This window comes from Panthera leo, chromosome B2 (genome assembly GCF_018350215.1).
Source record: "Panthera leo isolate Ple1 chromosome B2, P.leo_Ple1_pat1.1, whole genome shotgun sequence".
In the NCBI taxonomy this organism is placed as follows: Eukaryota; Metazoa; Chordata; class Mammalia; order Carnivora; family Felidae; genus Panthera; species Panthera leo.
In genome coordinates this window covers 520,441-539,382 of record NC_056683.1, presented here as the reverse complement: position 1 = coordinate 539,382, position 18,942 = coordinate 520,441, and the positions used below count along the sequence as shown (strand labels likewise).

Genomic DNA, 18,942 nt, shown 5'->3' with positions numbered 1-18,942 from the left:
TTTGGGACCTTGTATTTTCATTTAAATATGGTAAGATGTGCCTTTTCCCCACTCCTCTAGACTGAAATTGTGATTTACATTACCAAGTTTGTAGATAATAAGGTACTGCCTTCGTGTGGGAACCAACTGAGATCTGAAAGGCCCACCATTCAAACAAACCCAAGACTGTTTAGAACAAGGGAATCCAGTACATGGCATCCAGGCATGGCATCAGGCCGTAGGGACGATTCGTAGACATCACATTAAGAAGAAATAACTGAAGTGAATCACAGGAGAAATGAACACCAAAATATGGCAATAAAACACTTACAATGTTTGCATTACGAGTAATGTGGGCATATTTCACTCTGCCCTGGCTTCTTGGTCAGGGAGTAGAGAAGCAGCTGGTGTATCTAGTTCTGCGGTGATGAAATATCAGCGAGACCCACGGAGGCCATGAGTGAAAGCAAATCATAATGTCAAGATGCTGGAGTGATCTAACCCACCACAACCCCAGAGGGAAGCATTTCAGAGCTTCAGGCTTTAACTGAATTCCAATTAATTAAAAGGTGGGAAATACCCATCGTCTAAACTTGGGTGTAGAAGTCACACCCTTACTCTTAGAGAGTACGTATTAAGTCCAGTCGGAAAAGGGGCCAGGTACTAAAACAAGGATATAAGTAAATACACACACATATATATAGGTATATGCACATAAAATAAAATGTATTGTGTGTCACAGGAGAATTACAAATACACTGTTCTGGAGGGTCAGTAAAGAGGGTGGGACATACTTAGGAACCTTTTTAACCTGAGATGATGCTCACAGGACAGAAAGCAGTGGGTGTTCCCACAAAGTGGGAAGGAGAAGTGGGCTGGATTGTGGGTACGTCCGGATGGCTGGAGCCCTCGAGTCTAAGGCTGTGTTGTGATATAGTGTGTGGAGATTCACTGAAGAATTCTGAGCTGTGCATGGTCAGGTCTGAACTAAGGAAAGACTTCTCCAAACGTGCTGGGTCTCTGTGAAGGTGAGAACTTGTAAGTGGGGAGACCAGCTGGACAGCTAGAGACTATGGAACATGGAACTATATTCTGTGTCTGCTGTGATGTGTTTGAGTAGATACAGATTTCATGGATCGATGTGACAGACAGTGTGAAGGAAGAACTGGTCCCACTTGACAGCCTGGGACACAGGCAATTGCAATTCACAGATAAGGGTTCTGCTCTGGGCACTGAAAGAATTGTGGTTCTGTCCATAAAAAACAGACGCTGTGAGAGCGAGAAGGAGTCAGGTCTGGATTTAGTGATTCTGAGGTCTGGGCTTGAAGCAGACACGTTTCCCTGCCTTCTGTTATTCCCCTCTGTCTGATTTCATAACCCAGTGACAGCAGCATAGGACCCAGCCACGCAGGCACACGGATCCCACCAGTGGGGGGCAAGAGGAGAAGGAAGAGCAGAGGGGTTCCAGAGTTGTCCTCCTGACCCATCACCCATTGATTGCAAATATCACATACTCTGTGTACAGAAGTTAAGAAAATTCCAGTACGTTAGGGAATTCATGAGTAGGGAAAGAAATAATAACTATTAATAGCTACTGAATTATCAACATATGAAAAGAATTGAGTTACATGTGCCATTTACACTGTATCACTCTGTCCTATGAGAAAATTATGGTCCTTCTAAAGCTGAGAAATTGAACCACAAAAAAATATGATGTGACATCTCCAAAGTCACACTCCTGCAAAATGGAATGGTCAGGTTTGAAGCAAGAAGGAAAATGCCTTTTATAAAATAACTAGAGAGAAATACAACACGAATTTGCCATAAATGGGAGCAAAACTGAAAGGAATTTAGGATTTTAGGGAATGGAAAAAGTACTCATTGGATTTTTTTTTAATTCCGCTATAGTTAACATGCAGTGTAATATAGTTTCAAGTCTACAACAGAGTGACTCAACATTTGCATACAACATCCAGTGCTCCTCACAAGTGCCCTCCTTAATGCCCATCATCCATCTAGCCCATCCCCCACCCGCCTCCCTCCATCAACCCTCACTTTGTTCTTTGTAAGTTAAGAGTCTGTTTCCTAGTTTGTCTTTTTTTTTTCCTTTTGCTCATTTGTCTTGTGTCTTAAATTCCATATATGAGTGAAATCATATGGTATTTGTCTTTCTCTGAGTGACTTATTTTGCTTACATTCTACTCTCTAGCTCCATGCACATCATCCAATTGTTGCATAATAAAGAGCTGTGTGATCTAGATGGGAAGGTGCAGGTGCACCAGGAGGCAGGAATGTGTGACAGTGAGTGAGAGAGGAGAATAAGGTTGGGGGGGGGGGATTTAAATGGCTATCCTGAAGGGCTAGAAATTCATATTTAGCCCTGAAACTCAGGGAGCCAAACATCTGAACCTCTTTCTGGATGCCTCCCTCAGAGGTAAAACTTGCCTCACATTTATCCAGATATTTTTCAAGTAACATTTTTTCAGCAAGCGAGGTTTTGAGGATTGTTTTGTGTGTATATCATCCTGTTTGAACGTTTTGTTTCTTCCCTCTATTTAAAAATTTTCTGAATAGGATGAGCATTAGGCTGGGAAGGGGTGAGCGGCGTCCTAAAAGTGCAAACTCCCATAACGCAAAATCTGTGCAAGGCAGTTCCCAGGAAGACTGTGACCGGGTCAGTCTAAGGAAGGTCATCACCTGCTGACCCTCAAGCTGACCTCTGTTTGACTTGTATTTGGGAAGCTCCACCTCCTCCCCACTCTGCTTTAATCTGTACTCCATTGTTGTCGTTAAATATTCATAACGTGTACAGGTGATGGAAGTTCTATGAAACTTTTTGGAAGATACAAAATCCCGAAAGGGGTGAGTAGCTAACCAGACAGCACCCACAAGGGAAGCCACACTTCCTATTTTGCTGGTGCTCTCCTTATTCCTCTCTCAAGGATCTTTCAGTGGTACATTGGCAATGTTGACGCAACGTGTCACCATAATCAAGGTGCAGGTGCATATCACAGCAGAAATGGGAAGCCAGCTCACCACCTCTTGTCCCTACTTCTCAGCAGCTCCCTCTTACCACTGACACCCGTGCCTGGCAGTGGGCACTTAGAGGTTCCAGCTAGCACTTCACCTGTCCGTGACAACATGTGGATCAACAATCAGAGCTCTCGAGATGACTTCATCTTACTGGGATTCTCCGACCGCCCCTGGCTGGAGACGCCACTCTTTATAATCTTTCTGGTGGCCTACATCTTTGCCCTATTTGGGAATGTGTCCATTATCCTTGTTTCCCGCCTAGACCCCCAGCTTGACAGTCCCATGTACTTTTTTGTCTCTAATCTGTCTCTACTGGACCTCTGCTACACTACCAGCACCGTGCCACAGATGTTAGTCAACCTTAGGGGACCAGAAAAGACCATTAGCTATGGTGGCTGTGTGGCCCAACTCTACATTTTCTTGGCCTTGGGTTCTACTGAATGCATACTTCTAGCCATCATGGCCTTGGATCGCTATACTGCTGTTTGCAAGCCCCTGCACTACCCAATCATCATGAGTCACAGACGCTGCATCCACATGGCCACTGGGACCTGGATCAGTGGCTTTGCCAACTCCCTTGTCCAGTCCACCCTCACCGTGGTGGTCCCACGGTGTGGACACAGAGTGGTGGACCATTTCTTCTGTGAAGTTCCTGCTCTTTTGAAACTAGCGTGTGCTGATACTCATGTGAATGAGGCTGAGCTCAACGTGCTGGGGGCGCTGCTGCTTCTGGTGCCCCTCACCCTCATCCTGGGCACCTATGTGCTCATTGCTCGGGCAGTAATGAGGATCCGCTCTGCTGAAAGTCGCTGGAAGGCCTTCAATACCTGTGCTTCACACCTGCTGGTCGTGTCCCTCTTCTACTTCACAGCCATCAGTATGTATGTCCAGCCTCCCTCTAGCTACTCTCATGACAGGGGGAAGATCATGGCTCTCTTCTATGGGATTGTCACCCCCACACTCAATCCATTTATCTACACACTGAGGAACAAGGACGTGAAAGCTGCCCTGGGAAGGGCACTGACCAAGGAGTTCTGGGTCAAAACAGGATGATCTCTGGAAAGGAGACCCACAAAGCAAGGAGGGATGTGTCAGCCTTTCAGGGAAGATGCTGGGCATGAAGTTATGAGACAATGCTCCATCATGTGTCATGAAGTTCACAGATGGAGCAGGACCAGAAAGGAGCAACAAGTCTGGGTGACCTCAGAGCTGTTTTCCACTTATGAGAACACCTGTCTTACAATACGAATCCCATAAGGTCATGTCACCTTCCTCCCCAACCTTGGCTACTAGTTAACCCTAACTGCTGGCTAACTTAGTTTCAGAGGGGAAATTGGTGCAATAACTAGGCAAAAATATATTTAGAAAATATAGAAAATATATTTGGCCTGCATCATTTCTAAATGAATCCCCAAAAAATTAGAAATAATCGCGTATTTAAAAAAACAACAACCATGCCACTGCCATCTTGAGTCGACTTTAATCAACACACATTGACACCATGCAGTCATCCTCTGGCATTTGGTGACCAACTGTGTCACCCATGAGGGCCTTGGACCCAAAAGCAAGTGAACACAAGAGGCATTGAGGTCAAAAGCATCTAAAATAGAAATATGCAAAGGGAAAAATCCATGAAAAAATTTAGAGTCAGTGAATTTAAGTACACATTATTTTGGTCTGAAACCCAAGTCAGTCTTTGTTATGATAAACAACAATGAGGTCATGGTCAATGAAACAGAAGTTACTCAGGGCCAAGAGACAAAACAAAGCACAGTGAACAGTGGGAAATATTCTAAGTCAAGAAACTGTACTAGTGACTAGAGAGTTTGACAAAGTAGCTTCTTTCACCATGTGAACGTGTCCTGCTTCAGTGTGGGAGTTAGGGGAATACGATGTTGAATGCAAAGCCTTAGTTCATCTATCAGACTTATTTTTTAAAAAATGTTTTATAACTCCTGGCTATAAATTGTTTCACACATACATTTTAGTCAAAATAGAGTGAATTCAGCAAAAACTCAATGCTATTGCCTGAAGTGAAAATCAAATCTCACATTTCATGAATGGGTATATATACCCCCTCAACGGAGTCATGTGTGCCTTTAGGGGACAAAATTCATCATCTTTGACTACAGTTCCTTTGCCACTAAAAAGGGGTGCTAACATTTGCCTTAATTCAAAGGTGTGTGAAATTATGTTCTTCACAGGACATTGACTTTAATTTTAATATTGTAATTCTGTTTCCTATAAACTAAATCTAGACAATTTTTTTAAAGTTTATTATTTTTGAGAGAGAAAGACAGACAGAGCATGAGCAGGGGAGGGACAGAGAGACAGGGAGACACAGAATCCGAAGCAGGCTCCAGGCTCTGAGCTGTCAGCACAGAGCCTGACACAGGGTTCGAACTCATGGACCACAAGATCATGACCTGAGCCAAAGTTAGACGCTTAACTGACTGAGCCACCCAGGTGCCCCAAGCAAATCTAGATAATAAAAATTTAATTCTAAATTCATAGAGCTCTAATGCATTTTCAATTTGAAGATTTATAAAATCATGGACTAAGCACTTATTCTGACTTATCAATACAATTTCTATGTCATTGTCTCCCTTTTAATACACATTATTGAGCTTTCTGTATAAAATTATCCTTTCCAAAGTCTACCCATCCATAAATACATTTAATAATTTTTACTTATTTCATTTCAGTTCTTTGTAGTTATTTTACACTAATGCATCAGAGTCCCTTAATAATATACACTCCAAGGTCTTAATCAACGTGAGTAATTTTCTGAGAATCCTTCAGTGTATTTTACAAGGTTCTTTAATTTGGGGAAATAAATACACTGACTGACTGAATTCTAGAATCTGGATTAAACTGGTATATGGCTGGGAACATTAAGGATGTATCAGGTTCAATATCCTGTCAGAGATTCTGAAAATTTGGAATTGCAAATGTTAATGATAACACAAAACATGCATAAAATCTCTCCCCGGAGATAAAATACTCTAGTAAATGGAGATTACCACATGCCATGGAGTACTTCCTAGGACCCTCCTCCCTCTCCCCCTCCCACATATCAGCATCAATCCTGCCATGGGGTATTTCCTTGGACCCTCCTCCTTCCCCTCCCCATATATCACCATCAATCCTGCCATGGGTATTTCCTAGGACCCTCCCCCTCCCCACATATCAGCATCAATCCTGGACATTTCTAGCTCAGCATATTAAACTTCATTAAAAAAAAAAAATCCACAACCCTAAGGGCTGTGTCCTGCAGTGGCTTCTGTTTGAACACTTTATTGTGTTCACTGCCTGTCAGGAGACCTCCTTCCCAAACCCCCCTGTAATATTCATATTTTAATGCCTTACATATCTGCAGATTTCTTTACAATGCTTTTGCATGATAAACATTTAGTAAATACACTAACGTAATTAGGTCAAGATATGGCTCTTTTTTCCCTCCCCGATGCCCACTGCACTAACCCCCTTCCTGAAGGGACAGTATGAGGCTCTGCTCCTGTTAATGATGTACCATGAACACATCACTGTCCGTGGCCCAGCTGTAAGTCAGATGAAGGTGGAACAGGGAGGAAAAAGCTTTTGCAAAATAAAGGCTCCTGGTTATACAAGGGAAAGACAGTCTGTTACCTCAATGTTTCTCCTTGGTTTCTTTAAACCACTAAAAAACTTTTTGGTTGCAGTGTTTCTCGAATTCATGATTCATTTTAACATGGAACCTCAAATCAATACTATCTAAAATATAAAATGTATCCTAGTATGTATTAAGAAAAAATGTTTATGGAATTAATTTATTAATTCTAGTAAAGCGGTATATCTCTCAGAGGGTATTTGAAGTCACTAGACAAAAATGCTACATCTTCTTGGGTTTGTTAGTTTTGTTTAAAGGTCTAGATAGACTTAAAAATAACTGAACATTAAAACAACTATTTTGTATTGAAATGATCAGGGATATATTATTGTGTGAAAGTTGCATACATTTTTAAACAAAAACATGGGTTTTCAAAAATATTTAGTGCTGATGTGAGAGGCTGTCCCCAAACCCTAGGGATATATTTTGATTTATCTTCAGTATTATAGATATAGTAGAGCAAAACCCTAAGATTTAAGCAAAAAAAGAACTCAATAGCTACTTGCCGTTTGCAACTAAGTGGATGGAAATAGAGAGTATTATGCTAAGGGAAATTAGTCAGAGAAAGACAAATATCATATGACTTCACTCATATGAGGACTTTAAAATACAAAACAGATGAACATAAGGGAAGGGAAGCAAAAATAATATAAAAACAGGGAGGGGGGCAAGCCATAAAGGACTCTTAAATATAGAGAACAAACAGAGGGTGACTGGAGGGATGGGGGGAGATGGGCTAAATGGATAAGGGGGCTTAGGAAATCTACTCCTAAATCACTGTTGCACCATATGCTAACTTGGATGTATTTAAAAAAAAATAAATTTAAAAAAAGAACTGAATATTTAATTTTACAAATGTAATTAATACTTCTTCATGAATTCTGCCTGGTATTTTACAAGTTTATTTATTTAAATACATCACTAAGTGAATTATCGTATGTGTATTGCCAAGCAGGCAAATCAATTTGGTGCAGGGTTAAAATCAAGATTAAAAAAGAAATCTTTTTAACATTCATGAAAGTATTACTGAAACACTAGTGAATTGGTTAAATATTATATTGTAAAATTTTGCAAATATCAGTAAGTCATTAAATAGAAAAATGCTTTGTGATATAGAAAGAACAGCAGGCGAGCACATTCAATAGGTAAAAATATTTACGACAAAACAAAGTCATATTATTGTTTTTATGGAAGGAGAACTAGACAGTTAACCAACAGAGTCAGGAACAAATCAAGGTTTCCCTCTGATCACAATTTTTATTACTGTTTTGGATTAACCACCTGCTATAGACTGAATGTTTGTGTCCTTCCAAAATTCATACGTGGAACTTACTCTCCATGCGTTAGTATTTTGTGGAGGGCTGGGCTCCGGTGCCAGGCTGAGACCGGGTCCAGCAATGTTCCCTGTTGACTCAGCCAACCCGGTGGTTCCCCCTCCCATTCCCCCACTTTCAAGGGCATACGAAAGCCTTGTCAAGGCTGAGAAAGTTAATTCCTGAAGCCTGTAGTCTGCAGGTGTTGGCAGTAATGCTACCTCCCTTTTTCTACCCCGAGTCAGATAGAAACAAACATGGGAATTGTGTTTAGTTAGCAATCTATCAACAAGGTCTTGTGACCCATTCAGAAAGTTCACAAGGTACACAGAACTAAATGTTTTGGCTGTCAGTGATCATGTGAAACCTGTTTATTCTTAGAATGACCTGATCCATAAGAGTCTTATGTTATAAAAGATTGTGTAGAGCAACAATAAAGCCGTCACTTGGGCCATCAGCCCAGGGGACCTTCCTGTTCCCAAACTTTCTCTTCTCTCTTTTTTTCTTGCATTCCCCTACCCTCAGGACCCTGACCTCGGTGTTTGTCGCACCGGTCGCGACAGTATTTGTATGTGAGCTTTCGGGAGCTGATTGGGTGGAGAGGGGGAGACTGTGGATGGGCTCAGAGCCCCCTGGTCCCTCCTCCCATGAGCAAAGAGCACAGTGAACACAGCTGTCTGTGAACCAGGAGGCCCACACCACACAAGGGTCTCCTGGCTGCTTGACGTTGGAACTGCCAGACTCCAGAACTGTGATAAATAGATTTCTGTTCTGGATAAGCCACATCCTATCGTATTTTGTTATAGCAGCCAAACAGAATAAGAATAAAAGAACACCCATTGCCTTAAAAGAATTAGATTATTAAAAATGCGTAAACATTATAAAACAAGGAAGGCAGTGGCATTTTAATTAACTGTTCCAATAGTGAGGTTTCACTTATGTTGAAAATGTTCATTCCTTTACTCAGTGAATAGTTATTGATGTCACATGTATGTAAGCCACTGAACTAGAAGAGGCAATCTGAATAAGACATTGGCCCGTTCTCAAAGAGTACAAATCTAGAAGAAAACAGAGATGTGAATAAATAAGGACACAAAGCTGAGAGTCTAGAAAGACTCTAAAAGGTAAAGGCTGTAAAGGGTGAGAGACGACGTTGTGAAACAGAGACAATCATCTCTGGATCCTGCAGAGGGCCAGTGTCCAGCTGAGTGTCCACAGCACGGCGGTCGGCACGAGCCCGCAGGAAACCGTCCAGGCTGAGGGAGTGGAGGACACGGTCCCCGAGCTTACACAAGGGCTGGGGACGCTGTGACTTCCCCGCAGCCAGACTTAAACGTAAGGATCGTGGACACTGGGGTCGGCGCCCCGAAGCCCCAGCCGGGGCAGTAATCACCGTCAGCCATTCGCAACGGCCCTGGTCTCAGAACCTAACAAATCCTCAAAAGAGCCAGCAGTATCAGTTCGTTTCCGAGTAACTTCCAGAAAAAAAGATGAAGACCTTTTATAGGGATATAAATATATCTACCTTCTAATTACATCGGGACCACGTGACTCGGGGAAATCAAATGTGAGTGTAAGTAATAAGTGTCTTCAAAATTCCTGTCTTCTGGGGGCGGGGCGCGCTTCCGGGCTGCGGGTAACTGACGCCAGTCCCTTAGGGCCGCTGCGGCGCGCAGAACCTGGGCGCCGAGAGAGGCCTGGCCCCGCGTGGGGTCCAGCCTGCGCGGCTGCCGCCGGGGAGCCTGAAGCGCGGGGCCACACACGCAGGGCCCAGCTATTTAGGCCGTGAGCGGCGGCGGCCTTGGCGGCGAGGCCTCCCAGGTGCCGGCTGGGGCGCTAAGGAGCGTAGCGCAGGCTGGGCCCGGGCCGCGGGCGGGATCAGAGGCGGCGGGGCTGGGGCGCCTCCGGTGGCTCAGTGGGTTAAGCGTCCGACTTCGGCTCAGGTCATGATATCGCGGTTTGTGAGCTTGAGCCCTGCGTGGGGCTGTGTGCTGACAGCTCGCAGCCTGGAGCCTGCTTCGGATTGTGTGTCTCCGTCTCTCTCTGCCCCTGCCCCACCTGTGCTCTGTCTCTCTCTATCAAAAATAAAATGTAAAAAATATATATATTTAAAAATATATTAAAAAAAAAAAAAGAGGTCGACGGTCCTGCTCGCGCGTGGAGGAGAAGGAGGCAGCCGCGGCGGCGGCTGTTTTCCTAGAGAAAGAGAGCTTCGTTCTGTCCTTCTCTTCTGCCTCTGATGCAGAATTTGATGCTGTGGTTGGATATTTAGAGGACATTATCATGGATGACGAGTTCCAGTTATTGCAGAGGAATTTCATGAACAAGTACTACCAGGAGTTTGAAGACACAGAAGAGAATAAACTCACCTACACACCTATTTTTAAGGAATATATTTCTTCGGTAGAAAAGTACATTCAAGAACAGCTGCTGGAGCGGATTCCTGGATTTAACATGGCACCTTTCACCACAACTTTGCAGCACCATAACAATGAAGTGGCTGCTGACCTACTTGACATGCTGCTCACATTCACACATTTTCTGGCTTTGAAGGAAATGTTTCTGGACTACAGAGCAGAAAAAGAAGGCCGGGGACTGGATTTAAGCAGTGGTTTGGTGGTGACTTCATTGTGCAAATCATCCCCCGTGCCAGCTTCCCAGACAGAATGATCTGCGGCACTAGGTCCTACCACCAGGCAACGATATCTTTCTGGACGTCGCCAGCCCCATAGACTGGAAGAGGCTTTGGCTATGCGACAGAATACATCTTGGAAAGACTGGCTCTGTTCCACAACTCTTCACTGACGTTAAGTATTGGTGGGTCAGAAGACAGTCTTCTGACCCTCCTAGGCCCCTGAAGCACCTTGTGTTCAGTAATCCTAGCACTCCTCCCCAAGTAGGCCCCTCGCTCTGGCCTGAGTCAGGCTCCTCTGGAGCAAGCCTGAGGCCCGCATTCCCCCAGGGACCCCTTCCCCAGCATAAGTGTTGGTAGGTCAGCAGCATTTGGAAGAACCCACCAGCTCCAGCCCTCTTTGGCTCCGCATGTCCATCAGGCTTTTTGTGTGCTCACAGCTTCCTGTATGCATCAGTTTCGGTCCTGCAGCCTCAGAGGGGTTTTTACCTGTGTGGGAACATTTCTCTAGGGTGTTCCTTGAGCTGGCTGTCCTCTGCAGCAGCTCCCATCCCAGCTAGTCCTGGCCGTAGGAATAACTGAGAGATGCCCCTGACCTGAAGCTACATGTGAAAATCACTTCCTTGTCTTGCACTCGGCAGTCCCTGCATCACTCTGTCTTCTGCTGGTCCTGATGTAGTCTGTTTCCAGAATTCTTTTAAGCATTTTTAGAAAACTATTTTTATAGATGAATACTCAGGCTAACCTAGTGGCTATAATCTCGGAGCTTCCATGATTACCTACTTAAAGATCAAAGTATTATATACTGTGTGCTTTTTAGCTATTATCACTATCAAAGCAAAGATGCTTTCTACGTTGGTGTACCTAGTTTACTGGCCCCAATGAGTGTGTGTTTATGCTGGAAGTAGGCTAAAAGGTCTCCCTTTCTTACAGCATGTTAAGTGTTCGTACAGGTTTGCTAAAACGCTTTCTGTTTGTTAGGTTTTCTGTTGGAGTAGGGACTCTGCAGTTCCTTCCTCCTGTTAAAATCTCCCTACCAAGGCAGTGTTCCGCTGGGCTGGCTCAGCATGAGGAGGAGAGAGCAAACAGCTTTAATAGTCATATGTATGCTTTGATTTAGCACAATGTTTCATAGAAATTACCAGAAAACATGATGTCACATCTCTAGAAAGAAAAGACATAGTATTTCAATTCTCAATGTGTACCTTCCATATTTTTTTAAGTAAAAATAAGACTATACTTATAAAAAAAATCCTGTCTTCTGGAAAACAGTGTGGAGGTTACTCAAAAAATTAAAAATAGAACTATCCTATGACCCAGCAATACCACTGCTAGGAATTTACCCAAGGGATACAGGAGTGCTGATGCATAGGGGCACTTGTACCCCAATGTTTATAGCAGCACTTTCAACAATAGTCAAATTATGGAAAGAGCCTGAATGTCCATCAACTGACGAATGGATAAAGAAGATGTGGTTTATATATACAATGGAATACTACTTGGCAATAAGAAAGAATGAAATCTGGCCATTTGCAGCAACATGGATAGAACTAGAAGGTATTATGCTAAGTGAAATAAGTCATACAGAGAAAGAAAGTACCATGTGTTTTCACTCTTATGTGGATCTTCAGAAACTTAACAGAAGACCATGGGGGAGGGGAGGGGGGGAAGTTACAGAGAAAGAGGGAGGCAAACCATAAGAGACTCTTGGATACTGAGAACAAACTGAGGGTTGATGGGGGGTGGGGGAGAGGGGAGGGTGGGTGATGGGCATTGAGGAGGGCACCTGTTGGGATGAGCACTGTGTGTTGAGAAACCAATTTCTCAAAAATGATATTAAAAAAATAAAATAAAACTCCTGTCTTTCCCCTACTTCTGGCACTTCTCCTGGGCCTCAGCAACCTTGCAGGTCACATTCTGAGAGGTCTGGACCACCTGGTTATTGGAAAGAATGAGACACTGATTTCCAAAGTCATATTTTATATGAATAAAAAATGTAGTATTTGGGTCTAAATTACTGAGTTGGGATTGTTACTGCAGCTAGCCCTAACCTCCCTTGAACAATACAGGTACAGCACACATAAAATCCCAAAAGTAAGGTAAGCATTATTGTGAAAAAGTGTTTAAACTTGATACCTGGAATAAATACCACAATTAGGTAAAATACCAGTATTCCCATTATACCCCACGTACACCTATAAGAAGTGCAAACCAATTTTGCTTGTGTGACACTTTACACTGATAGCCATGTTTATAAACGTAAGCCAACACATGATTTTCTGAGTTCGGTTTAGCAAGTAAAAAACCCTTAAAGTTTTTGTGTAAATCCACGGCGTGGTTGGTGGGAGGGTACGTGAAGGAGAAAACGCTCAAACCAGCAAGCAAGCCAAAGTAGCATTCCTCATGTTAACTGAATCACACAATAAGTCCAGATACCCTCCATCCCCACCCAGTTAGGATCTATTTCTCTTGTGCTGAGAACTTGTAAGATCTACTCTTCAGATAGGTGGGAAGAGGGCAGTGGAGCAGGAAGGCCTGGGCTGGCCTCACCCACGAACACAACAGTAACTCAATCATTCTGAACACCCCAAAACCAACCTGAAGACTGTCAGGACAAGCTCCACAACCTAAGGTAGAGAAGAGGCCACAGCCAAGAAGGTAGGAATGCCCAGATGCAGTTTGGGAGAGAAATGGACCTTGGCCGCTGGGATGGGGAGGGAGCTGAGGTCGAGGTCAAGGAGAAGGGCAAGGGAGGGGGTGGGGAATGATGAATCTCCCTAGCAACCATCCAGCAGGGCTAGAGGGGCTGGATCTCCTGACTTCTGGCAATAGCAGGAATTCAAGCCTGGAATGTTAAAGGAGGAGGCTGGGATCAGCCTGAGGGCACTGCCTTGCGCTTGGAGACACAGAAGGACAAACAGCCCAGGGACAGCGAGGAGGAAGCAATCTGAGAAGCTCCTGGGGTGCAGAGAGGGGAGGTTATTTGCTCATCTCTGTGCACATCCCAGAGAGGCAGCATTCTCAGAAAGACCCCACTAGGAACAGGACTTGGCCGGAGCCATTTCCCTCCTGTGGCCACCAGCAGCCAACACTCACCACCTAACTGGCTTCTGACCGGTGTGAGGTGATATTTCACTGTAATTTTGACTGATGAATGGATAAAGATGTGGAATATATATATGTGTGTATATATATATATATATATATATATATATATATATATATATATATATACACACACACACAATACATTACTCATTCATCAAAAGGGATGAAATGGTGCCATTTACAATTGACATGGATGGAGGTAGAGAGTATTATGCTAAGCGAAACAAGTCAGGGAAAGATGAATACCGCATGATTTCACTCATACGTGGAGTTTAAGAAACAAAACAGATGATCATAGAAAAACGGAAAGAGACAAACCAGGAAACAGATTCTTAACTGTAGAGAACAAACCAACCAATGGTTAACAGAGGGGAGACCGTGGGGGATGGGTGAATGGGGATCAAGGAGGGTGAAAGGGCGGGCCTAGGCTGGCTGACTCCATCTTGTTCCGTGTCCTTCACCTTGACCACGCCTCCTCCCCTTGAGTAACCTCCCGCTCACCTGCCTAACAGGACTGGGACCCTTCCCCAGCCAATCGGCTGAGGCCACAGCCATTACCTCACCAACTGCCCCTAGGCCCCAATAAAACCTTTGTCCTTTAGAAACTGGCTCTCTCTCCCCGGTATGTCACCGCTATGTCGGTGCAGGTAGGGGATTGAGCTCGGGCTAGCTCGAATAAAAGCTCTTTTGCTTTTACAGCGGACTCGGCTCCCTGGCGGTCTTTGGGGATCACGAATTCTGGGCATAACAGAGGGCACTTGTGATGAGCACTGGGTATTGTGTGTAAATACTGAATCAATAAATTGCACACCTGAAATTAATATTACACTGTACTTTAACTGGAGTTAATTTTTTTTTTAATATTTATTTATTTTTGAGAGAGAGACAGTGACGGAGCATGAGCCAGGGAGGGGCAGAAAGAGGAAGACACAGCATCTGAAGCAGGCTCCAGGCTCTGAGCTGCCAGCACAGAGCCCGACGTGGGGCTTGAACCTACAAACTGAAAGATCCTGACCTGGGACAAAGTCGGACGCTTAACCAACTGAGCCACCCAGGTGCTCCTTAACTAACTGGAGTTTAAATAAAAACTTTTTAAAAACGGTCAGAATGAAATCTTGCCGTTTGCAACTACATGGATGGAACTGGAGGGTATTATACTAAGTGAAATTAGAGAAAGACAAAAATCATATGGCTTCACTCATATGAGGACTTTAAGAGACAAAACAGATGAACATAAGGAAAGGGAAACAAAAATAATATAAAAACAGGGAGGGGGACAAAACAAAAGAGACTGATAAATATGGAGAACAAACTTAGGGTTGGTGGAGGGTTTGTGGGAGGGGGGATGGTCTAAATGGGTAAGGGGTATTAAGGAATCTACTGAAATCATTGCTTCATTATATACTAATTTGGATGTAAATTTTAAAAAATAAAAAATAAAGTTAAATAAAAAAATGGTCAGAAGACATGAATAGATATTTTTCCAAAGAAATCCAGATGGCTAAGAGACACATGAAAAGATGCTCAACACCACTCCTCATCAGGGAAATACAAATCAAAACCATGATGAGATACCACCTCACACCAGTCAGAATGGCTAACATTGACAATTCAGGCAACAACACGTGTTGGTAAGGATGTGGAGAAAGGGGAACCTTCTTGCACTGTTGGTGGGAATGCAAACTGGTGCAGTCACTCTAGAAAATAAGAGTATGGAGGTACCTCAAAAATTTCAAATTTAAAATTTAAATTTTTAAATTTAAGTGATTTGATATATGCGTATATTGTGAAACGATCAGACAATAACTCTAGATACCGTCCACCCCCACACACAGTTAGGATCTATTTTTCCAACTACCCTATGACCCAGCAATTGCACTACTAGGTATTTACCCAAAGAATACAAAAACACTAATTCAAAGTGGTACATGCACACTGATGTTTATAGCAGCATTATCAACAATAGCCAAATTATGAAAACAGTCCTGTGTTAATCAACTGATGAATGGATAAAGAATATGTGGTATGTATACACCCCCCCACACACACACAATGGACTATTAGCCATGAAAAAGAATGAAGTCTTGCCATTTGCAGCAATGTGGATGAAACTAGAGTGTATTATGCTAAGTGAAATAAGTCAGTCAGAGAAAGATAAATACCCTATGATTCCACTCATATGTGGAATTTAAGAAACAAAACAAATGAGCAAAGGGGAAAAACAGAGAGACAAACCAAGAAAAGACTTACCTATACAGAACACACTGATAGTCACCAGAGGGAGGTGGGAGGGGAAAAAGAGAAATGTCATGGGGATGAAGGAGGGTATAGAGCACTGGGTGTTGTTTGCAAGTGTTGAATCACCATGTTGTACACCTGAAACTAATATTACACTGTATGTTAACTGGAATTAAAATTAAAACTTACAAAAATCTACTCTAGTAGCAACTTTCAAATATATATTATTGTTAAGTATAGTCACCATGCTGTACAAGGCATTCCCAGAACTTACTTGTCTTAAACCCGAAGTTTGTATCCTTTGATGACCTTCACCCATTTTGCCCAGGCCCGTCTCTCCACCTGTGTTAACCACCAATCTGTTCTCTGTAAATATGAGTTCCTTTTTGTTTAGATCACACAGTATTTGTCTATCTCTATATGACTTATTTACCTGACAACCGTTTTTAGTATTGAAAATATAGGTCCCTTCTGAGCTGTTCAGTAATTTGAATAAATGACAGCTAATCACTTTTGCTGCAAACACACTCCTTTTTCTACAATCTTCTTAAAGTTTTCAATTCTGGAATGATTCAGTTTTGGTTTGATGAGGACAATAGATATTTTAGATTTTTTTTTTTTTTTTTTTTTTTTTTAGATTTTTTTTTTTTTGAGTTTTTATTTTGGCAGTCATTGGATGCTTTTAACATGTATTTATGGGATTTACCCATTCTTTAAACAAGAAAACACACCCACCCACCTCTCCAATTTCTATGTGCTTTTGTATATGAGATATATTTTATTATTTTGTCCTATTTGAACTATACCATGATTTTCTTGGAATTAGCCCACTAATTAATATGTTGACATGCTTGGATTCTCTAATATTGATTTTACCTTCTTTCGATAATCATCTACCACTCTTATCCAAAGCTTTAATGAAAATATTGATCAGATCACAATAAAAACCTGTATTAAAATTAAAATAGCAGATAGTCTTCTGAAAACTTAATTTCAGAGATCTCTTTTTGATTACTTTGATTACTTTTTGATCACTTTATTGTTCATGAAAACGTTATAAAAACAGGGGAGATGCTCCCAGAGACACTTCCTGAGGTACTGAAGCAGGACTATCATTAATGATCTGGACTCAAAACCAAGCCTGCTGGTTTATAACTTTTAAAATTCAATTTCTTAATATTAAAAATAGGGGAACTTAGAGCTATTTTTAAGTGGTGGTCAAATGGAATATAAGTGACATTGAAATTTTGATATTTAGGAGTAGCTGGAAGATTTAGAAATTTTTAATTTCTTTTGCCGTTGAGAAAGTAGATCCAACTTTGGCTCAGGTCGTGATCTCATAGTTTTTGAATTCGAGCCCCATGTCGGGCTCTGTGCTGACAGCTCAGAGCCTGGAGTCTGCTTCGGATTCTGTCTCCTCCTTCTGCACCTCTCCTGCTTGCAGTCTGTCTGTCTGTCTGTCTCTCTCTCAAAAATAAATAAACATATAAAACAAACAAACAAAAAATGAAAGTAGATTTCATTAATGTTCATATTGCAATAAAAAATGCCTTTCCTACAATGATAGGAATTTGAAAACTGAATACATAGGTCTTTAGTTGAAAATTACTCATTTATGTGATTGTTATAATGGGACCCAGATGATCAGGTTCAGAGTTATTTTAGAAAAGATAGTGTTTAGATGAGGTTTAAACTCAGTGAGCTCTGAATATTGCTTTAATGCTAAGATACTTGATTCTATTACTATGTATAAGTGTATACAAACAAATAATTGCTAAATATTTCCTTTTTCTTTTTTTTTCTTCTTAACTGTTTATTTATTTTTGAGAGAGAGAGAAGAAAAAGAGACAGCATGAGCTGGGGAGGGACAGAGAGAGAGGGAGACACAGAATCCAAAGCAGACTCCAGGTTCTGAGTAGTCAGCACAGAGGTGGATGCGGGGCTTGAACCCATGAACTGTGAGATCATAACCTGAGCCGAAGTTGGATGCTCAACCGACTGAGCCACCCAGGCACCCCAGTATACCCTTTTTCTAAATGAGGCCCTTATGAGCAGGCATGATTTTATTGATGACCACTAAATTGGAATTGTTAATAGAAAGTTGAATTGAAATAGAAATTGAATTAATGAAAAAATACCATTTTCTAGAGAAATCTAAGTCTGACCTTATACTATAGAAAATAAGTTATACACATTATGCATTTTTCCCTCCCTGGAAGGCACAGGCTACAAGATACAGTTAAGCTAAGATGGTAATTAATTACTTTCCACTGAGGCAATCCCTTGGGGGGCCACTCCATTAAGCCCCACGCTCTGAACTGTGTTTACCTGAAACACCACCCTCGCCGAGCAGACCTGCTCCCTGGTACCTGGGCCGAACTCGATTCTTTTCAGTGTCAATGGGCTTTGGGAGAAGTTAAAATGTCCCTGGGTCTATGCCCTCTGTTCAGCCTCTTATGAAAGCATCTCAGTCCTTTCCTGGCCTGAACATTTCAGAGACCAGGCTACCAACTTGGCTTTTAAAACAAAGATGCTCAGTTTTAGGATTAATTGAGATTTGCTCCTACTGACCAAGACCAACTCTGGTGAGTGCAACTTCTCCATATTTTACGAAATGTATAGCCATCCTCCTGAGGAGAATGGTCACGATGTCTGTGTTTCCTCTCACATCTCATTCATGTTCTGAACCTCGTTCATGTTCAGACACCTATGAAACCTCCAAAATAGATCTAGCAAATCCACAAATGATCTTCAAAATGGCCAATTCAATGTGCTTTTGTTGTTATTTTAAATTTCCTTTCTTAAACATATGATCCTATCATATAGTTTCTTCTAAAACATTTCTCTTCCATTGGCTCTGTGAGGCCACTCACTGCTGGTTTTCTCCTTCCTCTGTGACTGTCTTCCTCAGCCCCTGGCTCCTCTCATGCATATCTCTTGAAATTTGACGGTATCTGAACATCATCCTCAGCCCTATTTTCTGTCTTTTT

The 18,942-nt window shown here is 42.3% G+C and overlaps 3 protein-coding genes across 3 annotated transcripts in view; 2 read left to right on the top strand and 1 right to left on the bottom strand.

Annotated features, from left to right (window-relative positions):
* Positions 1 to 18,942, bottom strand: part of LOC122219326 (olfactory receptor 2H2-like) — a 254,348-nt gene that overhangs the window by 17,106 nt on the left and 218,300 nt on the right. The gene's annotated exons all lie outside the window — the stretch shown is intronic.
* Positions 2,187 to 4,419, top strand: LOC122219327 (olfactory receptor 2B2-like). The gene is made up of 2 exons (XM_042937499.1): positions 2,187 to 2,413; positions 3,042 to 4,419. Exon 2 carries the CDS (start codon positions 3,121 to 3,123, stop codon positions 4,063 to 4,065), a length of 945 nt encoding a protein of 314 aa, XP_042793433.1. The 5' UTR covers positions 2,187 to 2,413; positions 3,042 to 3,120; the 3' UTR covers positions 4,066 to 4,419.
* LOC122219330 (ADP-ribosylation factor-like protein 2-binding protein) lies at positions 10,176 to 10,659 on the top strand. Its single transcript, XM_042937502.1, has one exon. The coding sequence runs from the start codon at positions 10,258 to 10,260 to the stop codon at positions 10,642 to 10,644; it is 387 nt and encodes a 128-aa protein (XP_042793436.1). The 5' UTR covers positions 10,176 to 10,257; the 3' UTR covers positions 10,645 to 10,659.